Below are 18,006 nucleotides of genomic sequence, written 5' to 3'. Positions count from 1 at the left end.
CTGAATATTTTCTACACAATATTTTTTTCCCTGAGTAATACTTTTTAAGGTAGCAAATCTCTTCCTATTAGATACATGATAGAAGCAGGCAATGGACATCTTTGGGATCAGTGACACTAAAAAATATAGTAATTCAGTTATTTGTCTTGTGTACTTTATGACTGTATTTAGTCCTCTTCCTCCTTTTGGAGTTAATTTTGTAGGTGTTTCCATAAGAAAGCACCACCACATGACCAAAGCAATGAACTCTTCACTGTTCCTGCTTTAATTTAAAATCTAAAATCTAAAATCTTGCAGTACTTAAATTGTGATTTTGTTTCACAGGATCAAACAGTTTATTAGGATTAGATCAGTGAACTGATTGAAATCACAGCGATTTGAATCACCAGTTTTAAACAGGATTTATATTAGCAAGCTGAGAGTCTTGGGCTGAGTAGTGAATTTTAATCCTAGCTTGCAGCTCAGCATTTCTCAGCAGTTATTTCCCTAGAGGAAATTTCTCCTTAGTTGAAATACATTAAAATGCATAGATTTGCAATGAGGTGTAGCTTTTTGATTACATATTCTACTTCTTTTTTTGTCAAATAACTACACTAATTCTGTATACATTCATTTAAGTGATTACAAGTGTTTAAGAGTTATGTAGTGATATTGCAGTTTTACATATTTACTTATTAGAAACAGTGGGTGGTGCACTAGTTAGTGTGTTTGTCATTCCTGATTTGAGGTAACTGGATTTGACTTAAAATTGGAAGTTGGTTAGACAGCCACAAAATCAGCATTTTACAATAGCTTTGTAGTGGTTTAATGAAACAACCTGAAAAAAATCACATATGCAGGAAGGGGGGAAAAAAAGCTTAAAAAAAAGCAAGCTTAAAAAGAGCTTAAAGTGTGCTCTGTTTTGAGTACTGATTCTATAAACATAAGAAATATTGATGATAGCTAGTGGAGTGTGTAGTTTATTTCTGGTAAGCATTGGTCAAATCTTGGGAGGCACTTGGGGATGCACATGGTTGCTTATGTTAGCAGCTAAGGTAAAGGGTCACAGTTACCACATTATTTTCTTTCTTAAGTTACTTTCACTGTATTAAAGCTTAGGTTTTAACATAGAATGTCAATTTCAGATGTGAGACATTCTAGTGAATAATTATTATGCACTTTATAAAATGTTTTTAAATGACTTTAAATGTACTAGATAATTTTTGTTTATCTGATATGGAATGAAAAATAGAATATTTAACTGCAGCCTATATCCGTGTACAAAGCAAATCTTGAAACAAATCCTTTCCCTAAGACATTTGTAATGCTATTTCTAGCAATCATGCCTTTCTAAATCTTCAGTGGACCTTGCACTTGCTGGTGATTCTTGCTATCATGGCAGATAATTCCAGTCCTCATGATTTACTTTCCTGGTCTCTGCTTCAGTGCAGCACAAATACAGTCTTTCCTTTTCATTATTTCTCACCTTCTTGTCCAGCTCTGCTTTCAGGAGCTTTTAAACAGTGTAATTAATCAAGTACGTGGGATTTTTGATCTAGCACAGTTACTGTATGGACAGAATCTAGGTAGTATTAGCCATCGATACATGGAATTGTGCATACAGAATAACAGGCTAGAGCATTTCAATGTAAAGGATGAGTTTTATTTTCTAAGTCCCCCAAATCCTTTAAGATGATTATCACTGGTACATACAGGAATGAGGCTTTAAAGAGATGAGTACTTCTTTTTTGAAAGCTGGTGTTCTAACAGAACAGTCAATCAGCTGTTTAACCTGGCTTTAAACAAATTAATCCTTGCTTACAAAGGTGACAAGTTCTGCTGTATTCAAAACTGAGGGGGCTGGGAGGGAACCTGATGGGTAAGGAGAGAGGCTATGATTAATCTGCCTTCTGTGCTTAGTCTGCCAGCAGAGAAGGCCCAGGGTGCCGGTCTGGGGGTACAGCTCCATAGAGCAGTGTTAGCCTAGTGATGAGATAGGCAATAAAGAATAAGGTTACCAAAAAATAACATCTTACTTCACAGAAGGTTTCATTTATATAACTCTGATGGTAAAAAGGAACCATCAGAATAGTACCATTAATTTATAGGTGTAAATTCCATTTCCCAAGAAGAATCAAGCCTCAGACTCTTTAATAGTGTTATATATTATGAGCCTGTTCACTTGCCAGTGTACTGAGATGATGATCTGATTTCTTCTTGTAAGGTGATGAGTTTTCCAGTAAACTGTGCTTGGTCACAGTTAACTAGATTATCGTTGAACGTGTGGCCGAGAGGTCACTGTTCCTTGACAATCCTCACAGGTTTTGAGTCTGAGATGAAATGGAAATACTTTGTGTGGAAACAGAATGGCTTTTCCTTAGCCATAAATAACCTGTTTTCTGTGCACCTTATTTGGAGACAGTAATTTAAAATAAGTAGTGCCTAGATTTCTATCTCTGGATTAAAAAAAAACAATAGAAGTAGCCCTGGAGTATTTTAGTGTTCTTCAGTCTTTTACGTTGTAATAAAAAGGGAGAAAGATTAATGCCATTTTCATTTTCCAACATTTTTGTTCTTTTTGGTTTTGTTTTCCCTAGACAATTTCCTTTTTGGAAGACTGGATGTTATTTCAATAATTATTATATCATTGAAATTACACTCCCTTTTTGTTTTGCAGGAAGAAGAAATGTTTCGTCCAAATATGTTTTTTCTGCTTTTGCTTCCACCTATTATATTTGAATCTGGATATTCATTGCACAAGGTCAGACCTCACCAGACACTCATTTTAAATGTTGATGTTTTGGTTGGAACACATTCTCCTTGTAGCTACCTTTGTGAAGTTTAGAATAACTGCATTAAATTCCATTATATTAATCATTAGGGAATTGTGAATGCAAACTTTAAGCCTCTTCAACCCAGAACGCAGGGAATGTAGCTTGTTACTGTAAACTGAATGTTGGCAGGGTATTAGTTACTGCACAGAGGTTGTTTTCCTTGGTTGGAGAGATTTCTTACCTCATCAGACCTCTACAAGGACTTATGTGAAAGAGGCAAAATGGCAAGGAGTAGGATCAGAAGTGGGAAAGGAGGGGTCACTCCATAGCTAGAGAAGAGGAAAATGTTCACAAGGTCTTCACCCTTTGTGTGGGAGCCTGTGTTTCTGTGGACATTTCTCACAGCACTAGCCCTGCCTGAAGTGGTTCTGGCCCTCCCTGTGTGCTTCTGCTTGAGCTGTGCTGCAGGAGAGGGAGTGAGCAGTGTGGGCAAAAGTAATACCATGAATGGGTACCAATTCCAAAGATTTTTACATATAAAAATCACAACCTAGGAAATGGACTAGCAACTGGGAATTTTACAAGCTGTTTTCATATGCTTGTCTACAACAGATGGATTAATTTACAGTTCTGTCAGGTAGGGAAGGTGTAAAAGTGCTGGTAAATATCCAGCTGATCATATGAGATTGGTTTGTTACTAGGGTACCAGACTGACATCCTGTCCTGGGTATCACAGAGATTTCTGTTCTCCTCAAGGGAGCAGGCTCTTTAGGCAGAGGGTGTGGATGGATGTCCTGGGGTACTTGAAGCTTTATTATCAGAAACACAGTTGTGAATCAGAATCTAGTTTAGGTGCAAACCCAAACATTGTTTTTCTCTCAGATAATTTTCACTAATTTACTTGCTCTATTATTGTGTTGCAGGGTAATTTTTTTCAGAACATCGGTTCCATCACTCTATTTTCTGTATTTGGCACTGCAATATCAGCTTTCATTGTAGGTGGAGGAATTTATTTCCTGGGCCAGGTAAGAGTAACTGCTTTGAAGCACCTATTTGGATTGCTCTTTGAAAGTCCATTTTTCAAGAGCAGACAAACATACTGAAAGTGAATTCCTAGGACACAAAGTCCAGTTCTCTGCAATCACAGAGGCAATATTATATACCCCCTTCCATAGGTATAGCATGCTCCATGTTAAAAGCTATTAAGACATGAGTTGGGTTTTATTTACTTAGTCTTCCTATCAGAAGATGGTTCCAAAGCCTGTATTCCCTAGAGCCATCTCCTCATTTCCATTGTTCAACTTAGTTGTTCTTCTGTCAGTAATATTTTTTTTGCTTCTCTGCTTTGGTGTTTCTCCATTGATTAGATACAGATAATTATATTTTCTCTCAGACTCCATTCTGGTAGGCCAAACAATTAATACTTTCCTCTTCACCTCTCAGATTTCCATTCCTTTGATTGCCTTAGTTACTCTGCTCATCTTTATCTGTTCCAGTCCAATCTGGTCTTCCCTGATTTTGGGTGACCAAAATTGTAGTAGATCACTGTTAGGCTGGGTAATGTCACTAGTGTATGATCTTTTTCATTATAACAAACTTAGGATTTGATGAATAGTTTCATTTTTAAAACCATCAGAAAAACACAGTTGACTGTGATTTTTTTTTTTTTTTTCTTTTATGTTTTGCCTATTCTTTCAGGCTGATGTAATTTATAAACTCAACATGACAGACAGGTAAGCTCTTGGGGAATGGTGCAGCGTATGAAATGAAGCGTTCTTCAAGATAACTGTATGTGGGAAATGCACTGTAGCTGGCCAGCAGTTCTGATTATTGTTTAGATTGCTTAGATTCAACATGTATGAAATTAAGAAATAGATTGAACACTTCTAAACCCTATTACACCCTTATTTCCAAATAGTATTATGGCTCAGTGATTTTTTTTTTTTACACAGGTTTTTTAAACAACTTTTAAAGTTAAAATATATAACTTTGGTTAGTTGGTATTATTAATATATATGATAAGGGCATAACTTTCTTGTCCAAATCCTATCTTAAGAAAGACATAATTTTTTCAGTATCAATAATGTAGAGTTTTCAAGAACTTGGCAAAGATTCTAAACAGTTTTTTATGAGGACATCACCCTACCTTGAAATAGTTTGTTCCTAGTTTTTAGGGATCTGTGTTTGTTTATTGTATAGCCAGTACAGCAGTTTTCTGTTAAAATCTATAAATACATTGGGTTGGAAGCAAGAAACATAACAAGTAATACATGCAAAAACAGCAGAAGTCTTCCTTACTTTGTTCCATGGGTGTTTGACTTTACTCAGCTGAGCAGTCCCATTAGCTCTGTATTGTCTATCTTTGGATTCCAAAGTAATGAAGTTTTTGCAGTTGCCTTTAAATATTCCTCTCCAATACTCCTGAACAAGTAATACTATGCATGTGTGATACATGGTTTGGGCTGTGTCTGTGAAGTTGTTTGGTTTCCCATTCCTCTAATCTTTTCTTACTTAGTTGGAGTAAGATACTGATACGTTGTTGAGAGCTGGGAGATTGGCATTTCTTCAGCATCTCTTCCAGCTGGACAACAACTTTTCTCTTTGGTTCATCAGTAGATGAAAGCCAAACACATCCCTTTTGTCACTTCAAATTCATGAAGAGGAAGAGAGCATAACTTTTCACTGCATAGAAACTGTGTCTGTGTTACTAGCTGCTCATACAAGTTTACTAGGTACACACTTCTCTTTCATCTAGTTATCTTTTTTGTTTTGTGTTCCAGTTTTGCCTTTGGCTCTTTAATATCTGCAGTTGATCCTGTGGCTACTATTGCCATTTTCAATGCCCTCAATGTGGATCCTGTACTCAACATGTTGGTTTTTGGAGAAAGCATTCTCAATGATGCAGTCTCTATTGTCTTGACCAAGTAAGTGCATTTGAACTATACATGTTTATAGCGACAATGACTGCATTGTTTTCTCTTAATTAGGTATTCAGATATAAGGTAATTCTTCCATCTCTATTTGGGACAAATCATGTATTTCTGGTATAAAGCTGAATTTTGTATGATGCTTCTTTCTTAAAAGCAATCTGCAACATAAACTGCATAGGCAGAAGACAGTAAACGGATGTCTTATTTCCACTACCTCAGTGCCTCATCTCATTGACCCCAGATAACTGATTGCATTCTAAGTCCATATTTTCACCCGCTCAGCTTCCACCAGAGGGTCCTGACAACAGAAAACAAACGTGTCCTTTCAGGCTCACACAAAAATATTTACTTTGCCAAATAGGCAGCTGTAGCTCCTGTATCATTGGCTTATACCCAGAGTCACACTTAAGCTGGGAGGGATACATCAACACCCATGCAATAGTTTCATATTTATGTTGGGGATATCACAGGGAAAAACAACATCCCATATCCTTATCCTTTGCCCATGATAATTATTTTGGGCTGAATTAAATACAGGTATATCTTCAGATTATTGCTGAAGTCAGTAAATGTGACTGTGAAGGTACAAAAGGAGTAGCTAGACTAAGGAAGTTAGTGTAATTTTCCATTAACTATTTGCTTTTAATACAGTTGTGGTTCTTTTATAGAAGACCATGAAGGATAACAGCAATCAAAGGAACACTAGTTAGAACCTGTGCCTTCTTTGCATGGAATTTTTATGCAATATGTGGCTGAAATTCAAAGAGATCTCTTCCCTTTCCTCCTCAGAGCTTCTTTGTTTTCGTTCAGTGACCTTACTGTCTCTCATCCACGCCTAAATATTTGATGAGAAGTCTTCCTGTTCATTTGTTCTTCTCTCAGGATCACATGATGGGTCTTTTCTTTTTCATGCCCCGAGTTTTTACCACTGCAAAATGTGCTTTCAAAGTTTGAAAACTGTTTTGTAATACTGGGCATTATCATAGCCTATTTATGCCATTCTGGGGACTCTTCAGAAGAGCAATGCTGGATTTCCAGATTTTTAGCAGAATTAGGTTTCCCTTTGGGGATTACACTGAGACTTGATTTAACATCTTTTGACATTCCTCTTGTTATATATATCACAGTAAAAGCCTTTTAAGAGTGGTAGCAACGAAGAAATGGAAGTCTTTGTTGCTGCTCTCAAAGGATATGTGGTATTTTTGGATCTAGGCTTAGAACTTATAACTGTTTCTTTTTATTTATTTTTTAATTATATCTAGCACAGCAGAAGGTTTGACAAGAGAAAACATGTCAGATGTAAGTGGATGGCAAACCTTTCTACAGGCACTGGGATACTTTCTTAAGATGTTCTTTGGCTCTGCAGCACTTGGTACACTTACTGGTCTTATTTCTGCATTAATATCCTTTTTTAAGTTCTGGTGATAAACATGTATGAATTGGTAAACTTCAGCATTCTAATAGTATTTCTTCTCTTCTCCAGCATTTTTTAGGGGATTTTTCTTATTAGAGAGTATTTTGTTGGCTGAGGGTTTTCTCATGTTTATTTTATTTTTATGTTAGTGTTCAAGGTTGTGTATTAAGAGTTGCATTAAATTTTTATGAACATAATTAAGGTCTGAAATGCTGTATAGTTGCTTATATTATACGCATTGGAGTGTTATAAAATATGGCAATTGGTTTGTAAATTCAAAAAAAATTAATTCCATTTTAGTTCCAATCCATTTTTACAAACATATGGCTCCTTTTTTACATACATAAGCCAGTTCATTAAAAAGGGGAAAAAAAGCTGCTTTTCCCGAGGGCCTTTGAGTCAGACCAGCTCATTTGTCCCTATGTATCATATTCAGCAGCTGAATAAAGATACTGTTCTGTTTGGATTTACATTGAGTTATATTTTGCCTCTTCCACTTCCATGAAGTGGTTGCTAAACAACCCAGAAGCTTCTCTCCTGAGATAAGGAAGGCTGTTTCTTTGTAAGTCAGACACCTTTGTTACTTTTCAGAGCTTGTTTAATGTTAACACTGACTTCACTGCAGGTAATCTTTTGTGTCAGGCTTGTACAATAGTTATTCATGTCACACTGTTAAGCACTATATTTGTAAATAACAAGAACGGAGTGTTTGATTAAATGCAGACATATTTCCTGTCTTGGTTCATTAGCCTGATACCATGAACTCTTAAATTATTCCATACATCACAACAAAAGAGGGAAACAGACGTTCAACGCTTCTTTCAACACTGGTATCTAAATGATAGTGACAAATAGCAAAGCAGCTTATTTGCCCCGTTACAGTTACTTGTGCCTCAAAGTGTTGGATTTACCCTAAGCATGAAGAATTTCAGTGCAGCAAAGGACATCTCTTACTAGTTGCCAGCAGATAAATATAGTTGAAGGTTGTTGCTGGTTCATGGCCCAGGGGAATGTGGACTTCCATGTGACAGGCATCTAATCCTCTGAATTTTAACAAAGATGGTAAGTGGAGTATTTTAAAGTGTTAAGGCAAGGATGTGATTTAAGGAATAATCCTTACTGTTAATATTACTGCAAACCTGTCATATCCATTTGAAAGTAACTGGAAGTCTAGTGACTGAATAGTGTGAAAAGGACATTTTTTATTAAACATAAATGAGAGCTATTTTACTTTTAATTTGCTGTTTCATAGCTGTTCCTTATTTTTAAAAAATTCTTTACTATTTAATGATTCTCTATGGATTTTCTGCAGTAGTTTTGTAGCAGAGATTTCAAAGACTGAATGTGTGAGGAAATGGCTCTTCCAAATCTAAACAATTTGGCATGTTGTTATCAGTATTGTATACACACATCAGTAGCAGATCTTTTCTGTCTCTATATCTGTCCATTTTGATAGACTTCTACCAGCAGTAACTTCTATAAGAAACACTCTTCATAATTTAGTAATCTTTCCATTAATGAAGAATTATTAATCTCCAAGTCAAAACCAGAGTGTACACTTTATTTGCCATTCAGCAGATAAGTACATTCATCATAATCATTGTTTTGCAATGGAATGACACGGATTTAAATCTTTGATTTTTTTCTTATTTATATTTTCCATAACGTTTACATGTATACGTGCTAAAGCACATTGATTTAAGGAAGACACCCTCCCTAGAGTTTGGGATGATGATTATCTTCGCTTACCTTCCTTACGGACTCGCAGAAGGTATCTCACTCTCAGGTGAGCAGCAAAATAAGTATGTGCAAATTTCTTGGATAAATTTAGGGAGTAGGTATTGTGTCAAAAGAAGGCATTAAAAGATATATTTGCTCTGCAACTTGGACTGTATAAGGTGTTACAAGTTTGTGAGGAGCAGTAGCTGGACTAGATTTCTTGTAAGTGAGCTGCAGGTATGAAATCAGGCTTTATGAAAATATACATGTGAGCTAATGTATTTTGGAATGGATCTGAGCAGTGTGTATCAGCATACCCTCACTGATGTCAATGGAGTTGGGGTTTTTTATGTATATGAAGATGTGGCTTATAAATCATGGTAGTTACACAATCAAGATGTATAATCCTAAGGCAAACATTCCATTCTGCCTACTGTACAATCTGAATGTGTGTATAAGCCAACACTTAATGTAGGGCAATGAAATTATAGGAAACCTGAACAAGCAGTTTGATGTGTTAAAATATTTGCATTGCTGTAGAAACAAGTTTTGCCTTGTGAGAAGGGGTCTCAGCATGTGGCCTGTTCTATTTCTCATTTATACTGTCTATTAATATAAAATGATACTGAATATTACAGAATTGCAGGGCCATTGCATTATATAACCAACACATCTGCATGTTGGTATACAATGAAAAAGAATTTCCAGTAAGACTCCTAGTTATCTACTCTCAGGATGGTAAAGATTCTGTGTCATTTTATTTATAAAGACAACCTTTCTCATTTCTCAAGCACCTTTCAGAGTGACTTCTCAAGAAATCTAAACTTTGAATGACCTTAGGCAGGTCACCTCTGTGTTTCAGACAAAGGATTCTTTCGACTGTACCTCAGCTATTCTAATCCTTCCAGTTGTGTTTATTTGTGCCATTCCTGGGCACACAGCTCCAGCCAAACACTCTAGTCTATTAAGCTTCCCTTGTTTTGGGCAAAGCAGGCATCTCGCATGTCATCCTGTCCTCCCAGGAGCTGCATTGCAGTTGATTTCTGCTGGGTTATATTGTCAATTTCGGTTTGTTATTTCCTCACAAGGAATACTGTAGTTGTTCTTCAAGTGGGCTGCTAATTTTTTTCACAGCCCTAACCCTTACCTCAAATGGCATCCTTTGCAGGGATAATTCTATACGGCAAGCATGGAAACGTTCAAAACTTCCTTTTAAGATACCCAGCTCCCTATGAACAGTGAAAAACTGACAGCGCCTGTGATACGTCTTGAGCAGTTAGCAAAATAGGTTGATATTCAGATTCTTCTATAAATAACCAACAGCAGAGAAGCAAGGGAGATGGAAAAAATCTCTAACACAAAGATTTGTGAAATACAGTGAAATCTGAGGTAGCTGTTCTGGCCTGTGGTATCAGTTGCTGTGCCTCTGCCCAAGCTGTGCATGCCATTAGGGCAACTGAACTGTAATTTGGTGGCTTTCCCCAGTGTTGATACCTGAGACTAATCTCTGTAGTAACATAAGCAGATGGTTTGGTGACGCTTTCTGCTGGAGCCAAAGGACATTCTGTGGCAGGTAGCATTCCTTGCAGGCCCTACATAACATGCTTTACCTTCCTTATGGTTGGACTCAGTGATCTGAAAGATCTTTTCCACATAAACAATTCTATGATTCTTACAGAGGTAATTTTTGCCCTGAATTCTCAAGTCTCAACAGCTTTTCTGATTCTCAGATTGGTAGAAAATTGGGGTACACCTGTGTGTGTTACTCGTTCCTAATTTTCTGTGGTATCAGATGTGGTGCACCATACTGGAGTGGATTCACATGGTCTCATTCTACTTCTGGTGGAGTGATTGGGGCTGGCTGATGAGCAGGTAGGAAAGAAGGACATGCTTTCTGGGAGGACTGACTCATACAGTTCTCTAGCCCCGCTGTTCTCAAATTGGTTTTATTCTGTTTTGATGTCACTCTTCTAACTCTTCCTGTTAGAAGACTGAAAAGCAGGAAAAAATACTCAAGAATTAGCATTTTAGTTCCTCAGTTTTGTGGGAAAATGTGACATAATGGGGATTTATTCTAGCTTGCAGGTGACCTATATTTGACCTCCTAATATTTAATATAATAGTGGAATGAGACCGGTAATGAATAACAACAATAATAGAAATCCCACTTACTGCTTCATAAACTTCTGTGTTAGTAAGAGCTAAAACCACAAATATTTGCAGAGTACAATCTATTCTTCTGTTAACAGCCACATTTTTATCTATAGGTATCATGGCAATCCTCTTCTCTGGCATTGTGATGTCTCATTATACGCACCATAACTTGTCCCCGGTTACACAGATTTTAATGCAGCAGACACTGAGAACTGTTGCTTTCATGTGTGGTAGGTGCTACCTGCTCTTAATACCTAATATTGATAGCTTAAAAATATATTTGCTCGCAATGGTGATCCTGATGGGAGCAGCAGAGGTGTGAATTTTCTTTTAGCCATCTGTATGTCAGTGATACATGTCTTTAAGAGAAGAATTCCTAGTGAAGGCCAGAAAGCAGTCAGAAGTCACCTTTCCTGCCATATTGGATAAAACATACAGTAAATCTCTCTCTCCCAGCCTGCAGGCTCCTGCTAAGATTTGCTACAAGATTGACAACCGGATAGAGATCTCTGACTCTGATCTCTCCTCTGGTCTATTTTTAGTTTTAGAAGATGGATTTTTAGCGGTGTTTTTTAACGTTATTTTAATAATAGCTTCAAATTGAGAAGTTTTTGCAAGTACAGATACAAGCAGCTCAGAGTCCCCGAGCCTTTCCACTTCCTTTTGCAAACCAAAGTTTCAGAGAAATCACATGCTTATTACAGGTGTATCTTGTTTTTCTAGGGGATTTCATGAATGTGTTCCGTACTGTTCATAGGAAAATGCATTTGGAACATAGTCAGGGAGTGACCTTGATGCAAACTAAACTTAACCACTGATCATCTGAACACAGTAGCTCACCAGGGTTTGATCTCACTCTATTACAAATGCTAAAAAAGCACATATTCATGCAAGTCACTGTAAAGGAGTTATTTAAGACACTGTTTTGAACATGCAAATGTAAGTAACCAGTACCCAAAGTCTCATGCTGCTATGGTCTGTCCAAAACCATCCTATTTTGAGCTGCCATTATGATAAGGAGCCTACCTTGCTGGGACTGCAGTGAACTGACGAAACAGCTTGAGTCTGTGATTCTCTGATGGTAATGGGTTGATGCTGTGGAAATAAAATATTTGGATTGCTGTAATCATTGTACAGTGGTAGTAGTATTTCAGATCTGCAAACATCTCTTCTAGAGGTTATTAGAATATACGAGGGTTGTTAGGTCAGTGCAGTATTTTATCACAAAGAAAATAATGACCTGCTGTCACTTATAAGAATTTAATGAATTGAATATTTTATAAACGTGTTCAACTTGCAGTATATGAGATTGTGCCTGACATTTCAGTTTCATATAGATTCTAACTCAAAGCTACCAAAGTCCATAGTAGTCCCTCCTGAAACCTGTGTTCTGCAGCTTGTCCTATATTCCTCAAGTTAAAAATTCCACAGTCTTTAGAAAAAGGTTTTGTTACCTTTGTTCATACTTACTAGTAATTTACAGTATGTAAAATAAAAAGCCTACACACACACAAAAACTAAAGTGCTGTCCACTGGCAGCAAGTGGAAGAATCTGGCCTTTTGCATAATGGCATTTCTTCCTATTTCATGCATTTAAAAGGCATGTACTGTATGTAATAACTTACAATAGGAGTGGAAAAGGTTTTATATAATTATTTAATATGTGATTTCTCTTTTTCAGAAACATGTGTTTTTGCATTTCTTGGCCTGTCAATTTTTAGTTTTCCTCACAAGTTTGAAATGTCCTTTGTCATCTGGTGCATAGTAGGTATTTACTTTCTTCCATATTTTTACAGATGCGTTTTTGGTATTGGCGCAGGGGGAAATAACATATATTGTAGAATGGTTATGTTTTATAGGGGTTTATGAAAATACTTTCATATTTTTATATATTGTACAATGTTAACTCTCACCAATAGCATTCTTCTTCTTGTTCTCAGCACTTTAGTGTACATCATTCTTTAAGGAATTCCAGTTTGCTGATATTCTTAAGCTCCTCTGTATAAGATTATAAGTAACAGAATCTTGCTTTTGATCCTATTAGATTTATTAAAATAAATCTCAAAAGATGTTGAGATTGTTATAAATGCCACTTTATTCCAGTATTTTACCAGAAAGCAATGCTGAGTTTTTACATACCTTCATAGAACCTACAGTGCAAACTGGTATTCATTCTTTGACTCCATTCTTAATTCTTTTTGTTTCATTCTGTATTTAGCATAGTTTTATGTGGTGGCACTTTGAATTATGTTTCACATGGGGATTCCCTACGTCTATTGCTATTGTAATTGTATAATAAAGACATGAAAAGTATGTTCTCTTTTGCACGGTCAAAAGAGGGGAATGTGAATCCATTTCCAGTCACATACAGTAACGTATCCTAGTGCATTTTAGTCTATGGTTTATGGCAAGAATTGTTACCTGCAGTTCACAGAAGGTGATAGCATGGGGAACTGTTCTCACTGCATTACACCCAATTTCATCTAATATGTATCTAAGGTGTGACACTTCCTTCTATGTAGCATTGCCCTCACAGGCATAATGCAAATTGTGTAATTTTGGGGTGATTCATAAAGGAAAACAGCACAGCCGTTCAAGGATCCTGCTGACTAATTCTAGGATATTTACCTTATCAAAGTCTGTTTGTGGTGGAGCTTAAAAGCTTGTCTTTGAAAACCTTTACTTTTCTGAGTTAAAGTGTTCACTGTATTTGTTAATTGTCTGCCATTAAGTCAATAGTACTTCTTTTTCTCCTCTCAAAACATCATTTCAATGTGAAGTATATTTTATAACCATACCCAGGGAAGCATTGAGGAACTGGATTACATGCTGTTCGTTTGGCTTCTGGCCTTTTCCTTTGAGGAACTGGTCTATGGGGAGACAATAGAAATATCTTACTGCTTCTTAGTGTTGTGCCAAGGGAATGATTAAAGGAGCTGAACTGAGGAGAACTTTTACCCAAAGTAATTCTTGGTCTCCCTGGAATGCCTCTTGGGTTTCATTTATTTATTATAAGTAAGGTAGTGTCTGTTCTCTGTCAGTGATGAGTCTGGTTTAGTTTCTGTTAAGCAGATAAAATGCTTAAAAACTTAAATTCCACATTGACCTGTGCTGAGAGATTTCTTCATATTAGCTTAGCAGCGCTCCTGCTTGCAAGACTTGTGAGTGAAAAGAGCACATTCTCCTTACCCTGTGCAAACCAGATACAACTGGGCTTGTGTGAATGTAACACATCAAATGGTCTTTTGCTTTTATTTCTGTTTTTCAGGTACTTGTTCTGTTTGGTAGAGCAGTGAACATTTTCCCGCTTTCCTACCTACTCAACTTTTTCCGTGATCACAAAATCACCCCCAAAATGATGTTTATCATGTGGTTTAGTGGTAAGTTAAAGCTCAGATTATGGAGAACTGGAAAAAATGTTGCATCTTTTTCATTGCGTGGGCAGCTCTGGGAGGAACCAGTTTTCTGTCTGACGAGCAAAACTCAACTTCACATTTGCCTGCTCTCAAACCCAAGTGCAATAGATGATAAGGTCTCTTCCCTCTTTGTGCTAGAGGGCTATGCAGTGGTGATCCCCACTAAAGCTTTTCTGCAAGCAGTCTGCTTTTCTTTCTAGGTCTAGCAACTTCACATTTTGAACAACAGTAGCTGAAGAGTTTAGGCTCGTTTTAGGGTGGTAACCAAATGGTAGATGAATGGGCATGGTAGGACGATAAAATACGTAAGATAGAGAATTCCTGTTGGTTTATCAGGGTGCTGTGGACCACTGTACCTGTTGGTTCACCCTTCATTGATTTGCTGTTCTCTGATAAGGTTTACGTGGAGCAATTCCCTATGCCCTCAGCCTCCATTTGGGCTTGGAACCAATAGAGAAGCGGCAGCTCATTGGGACAACAACAATCATCATAGTATTGTTCACCATTCTGCTGCTGGGAGGAGGAACCATGCCCCTCATCAGGCTGATTGACATTGAGGACTCGAAAGCACGCAAGAGGAACAAGAAGGATATCAATCTTAGCAAGACTGAGAAGATGGTTTGTTTGGGTTTTTTATTCAGAGGATCTCTGATTTTCATTTTACTAAAAAGGAGAATGAAAGCAGTGGAAAAAGCCAAGGTGGTGGGACAAAGCCAAGCAATATAATTTTAACATATCCGAAAGACAGGGCTTGGGTAGTGTTTACACAAAATAACTGTTTGGACAAAGGGAAGAGAGAGAGTCTCTTAACTCAGTCTAATTATAACTCAATCCACACAAATTAAAGTAACCCCTGCAAAAGTGTAAAGCAGATGATAGAGCATTGAGTCATATACAGAGGGAAAGTAGCTAGTACAGCATGAGTCATGAATTAATCATAAAAGGCAGATGGAAGTTTGAAAAAGCCAAAGCAAAGGCCATGAGAAGGTGGTATCAACAGCACCCCTCTGACTGGCCTTTATGTTAAAGCAGTTTCTGTCTAAGCAAGAGTACTGGAGAAAACTAACAGCCAGTCTGAAACCTCACGTGCAAAAGACTGGAATACATGAGGTATCCCAGAGCATTTGCCTGTTTTTCCCCCAAACCATAGAACAATACACACAGGGTATTGTTCTGTAGGATCTGAAGAACAGCTCCTCCTGGCATGAGGTTTCAAAAACCTTGCAGTCTTCAGAACTACCTTACTCTGTCCACACAGGGAGGTGTGTATGGGAAGAGCACAGAGATAAGGTGTGTTCTGACACAGGGCTTGTTTTCAGTAAAACAATGACATTAGCATAGCTTACTGGATAAAATCATTGTTCAGATCACAAGAGAAAACCTGCACACTAGAAATCTGTTCTCAGCAGTAGTAGAAATACAAAACATGGAACATTTGAGGTCTTTTACCTTTCAGCATGAAAAAGGAAGCTAAGTGGTTCTGGGAATCAACAGCTGGACAGATTCATATAGCTATAAACCCTGGTAGGCTGGGGTGATAATTTCCATGTTGTTCCAGCATGGGAAATGTTTGCAAGAAGGGAGAGCACAGAGCAAAGGGCTGAGCAAGCCAAAGGGATGACTGCAGCATTTCTCACATTACTCCAATATTTTTGATCTTTCCAGGGAAACACAATAGAATCTGAACATTTGTCAGAGCTCACAGAAGAGGAATATGAAGCCCAGTACATAAAACGCCAGGACCTCAAAGGGTTTATGTGGCTTGATGCCAAGTATTTGAACCCTTTCTTTACCAGAAGACTCACACAAGAAGTAAGTTTTTCTTGTTTTCTAGAAGAAAACCTGTGGTAGAGTTGTCTGTCATTTCACTCTGTACCACTCAAGGCTCATAGTGTAGCTGTGCAACTTGTACATTAGGAGGAGTGAACCATCTAATGTATTACTCGTGCATATGTAGAGCAGCTGTAATGAAAAGCTGCACTGTGAAATTGCAGGTTGGATTAAAAGAGCATTTCTCAGGGCTGCTACAGTTAAACTTTAAAACATGTATGGATTTATTGCCTTTAATCTTGCAGAGTGCCATGAACAGTATCAGGAGTTACTAGTTATTACTGTTGCTAGAAAAAGCTGCTGCCACTCACACAGTTTTTCAAGTGCTGTCATGTGAAGTTCCTGCCTTTTACTGTACGTGGTCCTGTGAACTCTGGAGCTGGGATTTGTCTGCAGAGTGCAGTTTATATCTGGGAAATACACACCACCATTGCAACCTTCACCTTTAAGACTTCTTCACTGGGAGACCAAGACTTTGAAGCTGTAAATGCAAAATGACACCTGACTGAACGTGTAACTTAACACTGGGTGGCTCTAGAGGTGTAAATACTCCGCCATTTTCACTCCCATGCCTCAGAAACCTGAGACTCCTTAGCCATGTTGGTTTGGGTTTTTTCCACAGTTTTTCCAATTTGCCGTGAATTAAGCGTATTTTCTGTGGAGCTGATAAATTTGTGTAAAGTGTGCACATTCCATCATCCTAGGCTTCCCAAACATGCTATTTTTCCTCTTTTTTGTACCTTTCTTTCCAAAACAACACTTTCAGCACTTTCCTACAAAAGCTAAAGACATTTTTTGCAAAACCAAAAAGGCATCATGAAACCAGAGCAAGCATCTGATTCACAGTTGGTAGCCAAAAGCACAGGGTGCCATCCCAGATTGCAACCAAAGGCTAGAAGCCTAAGTACGTGAATCACCAGAGCAGGCCACAAGCATCCCACTGGCCCTGGGAATATGAAGAGAGGAGTGAGATTCAGAGCCAGGCCATCCAGACAGCATCAGGGTTGTTGAAACCCACAGAACAGGACTGTCTAGAAAATACAGGTATAAAAATACTTGTCATCAACAACATAATCTGTGGAAATAATCACTCACTGAACACTTGATAAGTATTTTCTAGTAGGAAACAGAATTGCTTTGCATGCTTAGAGACCAGGAGTGGTTTGTTTCCTAAGGAATATATTAGACTTGTCTTTCTCTTTTCTCTTAAGACACAAGTAGCATTGTAGCTAAGTAACAAACTGGTCTGGTTTGCTTTTGCCTCAGGACTTGCATCATGGGCGCATACAGATGAAAACCCTCACAAACAAGTGGTATGAAGAGGTACGACAAGGACCCTCAGGATCTGAAGATGATGAGCAAGAGCTGCTATAGGACACCAGGCAGGAGTGCAGTGAGTTTAGATCATTAGAAAGATGGCTTGAGGATCAAGAGTCTGGCTGCACAAAAGCTGAGAATGAACTTTCCAATTTCAGACATGTCTTGTGCTACATGTTTGGGTATAAAACCACAGATCTACTGTGCTTGATATTTCTTGTCAGTGATGGAAACCATAAGTGTCAGACACTGGAGTGAATGAAGAACCTTTGATTCAGATTTTACAGCATAGCAAATTTAATGCAGCCTATTGAAAAGCAGGAACATCTGCCATGAAATGATGATACTGTTTAATGGGGGGGATCTTCCTATTATGAAATCTGCTGTAAACATATGCTGAAGAACAGAGTCACATGTGACTCTGCAAAACAGAATGAATTGCACTTTACTTTTTATATATATATATATATATG

At 37.6% G+C, this 18,006-nt stretch overlaps 1 protein-coding gene across 1 annotated transcript in view; it reads left to right on the top strand.

Moving 5' to 3' along the window:
* SLC9A8 (solute carrier family 9, subfamily A (NHE8, cation proton antiporter 8), member 8) overlaps positions 1 to 17,590 on the top strand; it is a gene marked incomplete at its 5' end in the record, with an annotated part of 26,148 nt that extends 8,558 nt beyond the window's left edge. Inside the window, 12 exons of the mRNA XM_010022645.1 lie at positions 2,657 to 2,740; positions 3,677 to 3,778; positions 4,452 to 4,486; positions 5,534 to 5,677; positions 6,946 to 7,084; positions 8,778 to 8,883; positions 11,084 to 11,200; positions 12,652 to 12,734; positions 14,239 to 14,350; positions 14,784 to 15,004; positions 16,052 to 16,198; positions 17,483 to 17,590. Coding sequence (XP_010020947.1) covers positions 2,657 to 2,740; positions 3,677 to 3,778; positions 4,452 to 4,486; positions 5,534 to 5,677; positions 6,946 to 7,084; positions 8,778 to 8,883; positions 11,084 to 11,200; positions 12,652 to 12,734; positions 14,239 to 14,350; positions 14,784 to 15,004; positions 16,052 to 16,198; positions 17,483 to 17,590 — 1,398 coding nt within the window. The remainder of the gene's footprint in view (positions 1 to 2,656; positions 2,741 to 3,676; positions 3,779 to 4,451; positions 4,487 to 5,533; positions 5,678 to 6,945; positions 7,085 to 8,777; positions 8,884 to 11,083; positions 11,201 to 12,651; positions 12,735 to 14,238; positions 14,351 to 14,783; positions 15,005 to 16,051; positions 16,199 to 17,482) is intronic.
* Positions 17,591 to 18,006: the final 416 nt, after the last annotated feature.

Source organism: Nestor notabilis, unplaced genomic scaffold (assembly GCF_000696875.1).
Source record: "Nestor notabilis isolate BGI_N333 unplaced genomic scaffold, ASM69687v1 scaffold35850, whole genome shotgun sequence".
Taxonomy (NCBI): domain Eukaryota; kingdom Metazoa; phylum Chordata; class Aves; order Psittaciformes; family Psittacidae; genus Nestor; species Nestor notabilis.
The sequence above is the reverse complement of the archived record's forward strand: the minus strand, read 5'-3'. Positions and strand labels throughout refer to the sequence as shown.